This window comes from Plectropomus leopardus, chromosome 10 (genome assembly GCF_026936395.1).
Source record: "Plectropomus leopardus strain MGB_pleo_1.0 chromosome 10, ASM2693639v1, whole genome shotgun sequence".
Taxonomy (NCBI): domain Eukaryota; kingdom Metazoa; phylum Chordata; class Actinopteri; order Perciformes; family Serranidae; genus Plectropomus; species Plectropomus leopardus.
The window spans coordinates 22,777,097-22,784,465 of NC_142185.1; the positions used below are offsets into that span (position 1 = coordinate 22,777,097).

A 7,369-nucleotide genomic window follows, 5' to 3' on the forward strand; every position below is an offset into this window, starting at 1 on the left:
CCATTAGAGCTAATCCAACTGACACTTACACTATTTTCAGTGTTCTGTTTCCCTCTGTAGTTTGGAAAGCTTTTTTCTAAAATTCAACTATCCTGAATAGGATTCAATCTAATCAACTGAGCTAAGCCTTCAAGCATTTTAAATGAGTTTTAAGTTGCACTTCAGACTCTTCTCTGGGAAGCGGCCTGTAAAACTTACCTGCCCTTAATAAGGTTCAGCCTCAACATTCCAAATAGGTTTTTGTTTTAATGCTAAGTAATTAATTAATTTACATGAAATTTTCATGGTTTGGTCTACAAATGATGTACACCAAGATGACGTGGAATGTATGTGCCCTTCAGTGCCATCTACTGGGTGCTGGAAGTACTACATCATGTGAAATAGCTCACTCCAGGGTCCAAAGTCTGTGCGTGCATTTTCCAACTTTCAAAGATGAACAGCTGCTTTAGCTGGATTTCACCAGTACCCCGACATTTGTGGGGGTGCGAGGGCTCGTTCATCGCTACTTGCAGCTTTAATTTAGTATTTTGTTAATTCTACAAAAAGGCCATCATACAGAACGTGACTTAAAAATCTTACAAACTGATATGATTTTTTTGAATGACATACAATGACATTTTTATTTCATTTTAAAAATCCTAAAGATAAAGTATCATAAAAAATAATAAAAATGCCACAGTATGGTTTATCATAAAAAAATCAAAAACTTAATAGTATAGTATATTTTTTAAAGTATATATTGTAATATTGAATGTTTCCCCCTAAAATGAATTTGAAAAACCCTGATGTTAGGGAGTACCACCACATCGTAGGGATGGTTAGGAGTGTGTCCAGCATTTTTCAAGCTAAAACTAAGAGATAAATGGACTTAATTTAGTAAGCCTTATAGTCTGTGCCAGTGCTTGTTTTCCAATTTGGGAGTATGAACAATGCTTAGCGGCAAACTGCAAAGACTTCACACTTCAAACTCATTGGAGTATTTTTAATCTGCAAAACCAAATCTTATAGAATTTAGAATTTTACATGATTTATGTAAGGTCATACATTTTGAATGGTTCATTTTTACAATACAGTAAAAAGAGCCAAAACTAATCTGATGAGTTCAGATGAAAGTCAAAAAATGACTTCCAAAATGTTCAATTTTAACTAAGTGTTACAGTGTAGCTAACAGTGTAAAACAAAATTCAGGAATGTTTACAGATGTGAAATCAGCAAAACCTCAGCTCCAGTCTTGAAAGGGTTTTCCCCATGCAGAGATGAGACTCACTTTTAGTTAACTGTTCAGAGAGGAGATTGTGGTCGGACAGGATGACGTTCAAAAAGTTTTGTAGAGGCACGGTGCAGCTTCACTCACAACAAAGTGATTTGACCATCAGCTCCCTGCGCTAACCGTGACCCCTGACCTCATTTCCACAAATATCCATATTGAGTCTGTTCCACTAGCTGCTGTATTGTGTTGCTGGGACGGGCAGGTAGGGTGTCACATGACGATATTTCAGCGGTCCAGCGAACGTTTCTGGATCGCTTCGGCCACCACGGTGCGCAGGAGCGCAATGACAGAGCGGGGGTCGTCGCTGCCTATCACAGCGCTGCCTGACACAATCATGTTGGCTCCTGCCTGGAGCAAAAATAAACATACATCAGTTTCAAAGAAACTCACAAAACTGGATTTTTGACGTTTACTGAAGTTAAGCAATGTGTGTGTACGTATCCCTCACCTCTGCACACTTGTGGATGGTGTCAGGACCGACTCCTCCATCTACTTCAATGTCTAACGAAGGGAACTGACTCCTCAACCAGCTCACCTGGACACACAGACAAACATCACACAGAGAGCTTGAAGCCTGCATAACATCTCATCTACGACACCGTGTTCGGATATTAGTAGGACTGAAAAAAAGATTTAGTGCTACTTGTTACATCAAACTGGAAATACCGCCGCATGGTTGTTTACCTCAGCGTATCAGTCAAGTTACACTTAAGGATGCAAGGTCACAGTGACTCAAACCTTTGAACACCAAATTCTGAGTACACTGAGTCCAAGTGTATGTTTGTGTCGAATCTGAAGAAATTTCTTAAAAGTGTTCTTAAGATTTTACAAGAAAGAGACCAATGCAAGGTCAGCGTGACCATGACATTTTACCACCAATATCTGAACAGTTCATCATTGAGTCTACTCTAACACTTGTGCCAAGTTTGAAAAAATCCCTTAAGATTTTCTTAAGATATTAGATTCACAAAAATGAGACAGAGCAGGCCACAGGGACCTTTACCTTTGACCTATGACCACTAAAATCTGATCAGTTCATCCTTGAGTGAACGATTGTGTTAAATTTGAAGAAATAGTAAAAAGTGTTCTTGAGATATCACATAGACAAGAATAGGCGTTTGGGTGTCAGGCTTACAACACTGGTGAACAAGAGTTTCTATTCTGGCTGTGAACTTTTATAGATATTCAAATGACGTCTAACAGACTTTCTTTCTTGTACTAAAGAGAGAAACACAGCAGGACGAGACAAAGAATAGAGTACTGACACTGAAATTTATATGGTGCTTATATGGTACTGTGGTTTAGCAGAAAATTATATGAAACTTGAGCCTCACGTCACTAAAAAAGTGAAACTTTACCTAGCACTTTCGTGATCTCCCTCCACCGACAACAACTGTTTAAGATTTAATGAGCAGAGCAAACATCTGCAGCAGCTCAAAGAGAATTGGCCAGTAGTTTACTTCTTTTTCTCACAAAGGTCAACTTGTTTATTTTTTCTCCACAACTGTGATAGCACGGTTGTTATGTCCCCTGTTTACACAAAGCACATATGTGTGGCAGAATTGTTGTATTTTTGTCAGCTGGCCTCACATTATGTATGTGCTTTTCTACTGAAACCCTTTTTTTTTTTTGATATGGTGTATATTCTGGAAAAGCAAAATATTGGTGATTTCTTGCTGCTTCCTGCAGCACAATGTCAAATCTGTACGCTATATAAATTTTACTCCACTGTGGCTCAGTACATCAACGTTTCTACAGGTATTAGACACTTAATTTAATACTTTTAAAAACATTTTTAAAATCATTTTTAACCACATTTAACTTTTAAGACTGAGTTTTGGAAAAAAAAATCATCATTTTCCTTTTTAAGCAGTGTAAGTATGGAGGTAAGTACAATATATGTGGTCCATGCAGAAGTTAGTTTATTGAAGAATATGGATATTATAGTGAGTTAAGTTAATCTACAGTTTGCCAACACCAAAGTACAAGTTTTAAGTACAAAGAAAGTGTTAGGCTCAGTGGTAAGTTAAACGATTTGAAAAATCAATCAGAAATGTGAGCTTAACTCATTTTGACTAAAAGTCATTAAAAGGTGGATTAAGTTAGATAAAAATGTTTCTGCCAATTAAAACCTTCCTGATTCAAATGTAAGACTATTTAATAACTTTGAGACATTTTAGACTCTTTAAGGACTTACAGAAAACCTGGTAGATATCTAATGTCTCAAAATAACACTGAAGCCTTGTTTGTGTCACATGTAAACTTGTTCCTGTTTTTTTCTCTTCCTCTACCTGTGGTTTGTCCTCACCTTTGGCATCATGTCCTCCATGAACTTTTGCCCTCCAAAGCCAGGTTCAACAGTCATGACCAGAGCCATGTCAATCTGGTTAGCCCAGGGTGCTAGCTCTTCAACGGTAGTACCAGGCTTTATGGCCAAACCCACCTGCAAACCTCACACAGCGTTATTATGAAGACACAAGAAAACATAATCACCAAAGATGGTGCAACGGTGTGAGACTTTCATGGTAGGATAACTGTCAAAAAATATCAGTTTTGCGATATATATACAGCATTACACGCATAATTATCATTATAAATTTAAGTTAATGAAAATGAAACAGTTATATTTGGTTCAACAAGGCTTTATATATTAAATAAGACTGTCAGTGTTAATGAGTTATTTGCCATGTGATTGAGATCCAAGCATTTGGTGTTATTTTTTTTTAATTTTGTTAATCGCCAGCCAACATTTCTGTATTTAAGAGGCTGTACCGGGCTGAGTTTTATAGCTAGAGTGATGATACTGTTATCATCGTCATATCAACCATGCTAGCTTCTCAGGAAGGGGGTTAGATAACGCTCCAAAGTTAGACCAAATTTTGGTGATGCAAAAACGGCATAGTTTTTTCACAGGGGTCCTTTGACCTCTAACCACAAGGTCTCAATGAAAACCGGCTCACTGAGTACCACTGAGTCTTCCCTTGACAGACATGCCTACTTTATGCTAGTCCCATGCAATATTTTACAGTCATCTGATTCTTAATAAAGACAATCCGGTAAGAATAAATTTACTTGGTCAAAAGGGCCTTTAAAACTGCTTTAAATTGCAAAACAATGAAACAGAAAATATTTGAGAAAAAATACAATTCACTCTGGAAATAGTGCGATTAGCTGTTAGTTAAAAATGTAATCGCTTGGCAGCCCTAATATTAAAAGAAACTTAAAAACCTTTTTCTGTGTAAAAACTCTGACAGGAAGTTGAGGAGTGTACTATGGCAGATCTTTTAAAATACCATAAATATGCAAATGTACATAGTATGATCACTTTAAATTTTCACACTACTGCACTTTTCATATACTGCACTACTACTAATCTGCCTCTTGCTTTGCAGCAGTATTTCTCACCTTCATGCCACTCTCTTTTATCTCCTTGATGAGGTTTCCAGGGTTGGTGGTGGACTCTATGTGGAATGTGTACTGGTTGGCCCCCGCAGCAGCCATGGGCTTCACCCACTGCTCCGGCCGAGACACCATCATGTGCATATCTGCAAAATTAACACCATCACAATACCACACATAGCAGAGGCATTCATGACTCAACTCAATTTATTCAACAACAACAAAAACTCAAAAGATGCAAGCACAGTTCATGAGACATAATGAGAACGTAAAAAAGGACACCCTGGTAAGTCATAGCTAAAACTTGATAATATGGGCTCAAACATGAGGAAAATAGCTTTTAAAATGTATTTAAAATAATGTGTTGTCTATATTTAAGAAAAAGAAAGTACCTGTCTTATGCAGTAAGTGAGAGTAACAAAAAAAAACTTTTCTTTGTTTGTTTGAAACATATATAAAGTTATTCTAACAAATATATTTTTCTTAACCTCTCACAATACACTCTCCTGATGAAACTGCTGTTGCTAGTTAGACTATGTATTTTATTTTAATGGATTAAAGCCATTAAAAGCCCCCAACATTAACACAGAGGTACAGAGAAATATGCAAGGTTTTACCAATGGAAAACCTCTCTGCTACATTAAAGGGGAACAACACTTTAAAAAAAAGCAACCAGTCTTAGTTCATTTACCTTATGAAATTACAGACTTATTAAAGAGGGGTGGATTAGCTTTTAGTGTGAATCCCATCTGATAAAATCAAACTGAATGTAATCTTTATCTGCTTGTCCCGTTTTATATGTAACCTTTCCTGCCTTATTTCTGTTTCATGCGAACTAGTGGTAAAGTACCAGGAAACTCTGTTGATCTCTTTTTAAACTGGTGTCCCATGGCTATGAGTTTCAATCTTTCAGTGCTGTCTTGTTATATTTCTTTTGTTTAGATTTGTCTTGTTTTGTTGTCTTTTGTTGTTGTCATGCACTATGGAAATCAATAAAATGTATTTAAAAACATGTATATATATATTTTGTCCTTCTCTGTTGCACTGCTGTGGGCTGGGATAATATTATGTCGTTTCTTATATGTATGCAAATACATAAGAAAAATGACAAATAAACAATCGTGAAACTAAAGAATCCTAACGCTAACTACTAAATGGTCCATCAGCCTACACATTGGTTTAAGTAAGATACCATAGCCAGAGACATATGGCAAGTGAAAATAACAGCAGAATTTAAATGCTTTATGAGGGTAACCAACACAGAAGTCTCCAGCTGTTAAGGGTGTTCAAGCTTTGACATATTATTGTAGTAACTGTTGCCTAAGGCTTGAAAACAGACACAAGGTGGCATTTTTACAGTGTTATCAATCTCTTTCCATTCCCGTGGACCTCTGAAAAACACACTTAAGCTTGCACACTTAGGTTGACTCTTTTTTTTAGCCTTTATAATATGTGCTTTTCTACTTTTGTATCTATAAGTTAAGAGTTTTATTGGAATTAGGTCACAGAGTCTGTTGTTGAGCATAAATATACAATTATACACTATGCAAGAGTTGTTGAAGACATTATATTCAGTGAGCTGCAGAAAACTGGAGCTCTGGAAAAGAGGATCAGTAGGAGCAATGGGATAACTGATGAAGTGTAGCATATGTTTGGGGATATCTCACCAAAGAAAGGGTCTTGGCCTAATGATTTCCTCAGGCACTCTACCATGGGATGTCCAAATGTGAGGTTGGGGACAAAGTGCCTTAATAAGGAAACAAAAACAGACATTTAACTTCCAGCTATTATGAAATTCTCCTGTCTTGCATGACCACTTGCAAACAAACGCCTTGCACAAGCATAGAGGAAGGTAAACAATGACTGAAGAAACAGGCAGAAGGAGGAAGTGTGTTAAAGACATTATAATGTTTGACAGCCTGACATATTAAAACCCCCTTCATTCATACTTAAGCCAGATAAATCCTGTTACATAAATATCGGCTTCCCCGTCTTAACTTCTGAAAAGCTAGCTTAGCTTGTTGATGTTAGCCAACTTTAGCTCCCCCGCACTGAACTTCCAGTAGGCTTGCTAGTCGTTAGCGTGCTAACTTATTTAAACACCGATAAACTGACCCGTCCATGACGTCCAGGTGCAGGTAGTCTGCCCCGCACTCCAACATCCGCACACACTCGCTGCCCAGACAGGACAGGTCGCTGCTCAGGATGGACGGACCGATCTTTGCACTGTAAGCCATGCTGTTACTGCTACTATTACCCGCATGCAGCCTGGAAGCTAACACCGGTTAACCACAACACGAACCACTACTTCCGCCCGTAATCTTCAAAATAAAAGCATAGGCAGGTACAAAACACATTGAATGAAGAGTTATCTTGATAGGTTTTACATGTAGTATAAAATAATAGCAGAGTATGCCATAGAAATGAGATAAAAGTCACAGTACAGTATGTCATTTTGTTCTTACTGTATGGCGCTGCTACACCCCAATTTCTCAGTTTTGAGATCAATAAAGTATATCTATCTATCTATCTATCTATCTATCTATCTATCTATCTATCTATCTATCTATCTATCTATAAAATGTGTTCGAAAACAAAAAAGTTACTGTATAGTATGTCATGAAAATGTGATAAAAATAGCACTGTATGGTATGCCAAAAATATGTATTTAAAAAAAATTCAAAGTATAGTATGTCACAA

At 37.1% G+C, this 7,369-nt stretch overlaps 1 protein-coding gene across 1 annotated transcript; it reads right to left on the reverse strand.

The window, feature by feature from the left end:
• Window positions 1-967: 967 nt before the first annotated feature.
• Window positions 968-6,961, reverse strand: rpe (ribulose-5-phosphate-3-epimerase). The gene is made up of 6 exons (XM_042494879.2): window positions 6,785-6,961; window positions 6,337-6,416; window positions 4,676-4,815; window positions 3,579-3,713; window positions 1,719-1,805; window positions 968-1,618 (listed from the first exon to the last, which is right to left on the reverse strand). Exons 1-6 carry the CDS (start codon window positions 6,904-6,906, stop codon window positions 1,496-1,498), a joined length of 687 nt encoding a protein of 228 aa, XP_042350813.1. The 5' UTR covers window positions 6,907-6,961; the 3' UTR covers window positions 968-1,495.
• Between the last annotated feature and the right edge of the window lie 408 nt (window positions 6,962-7,369).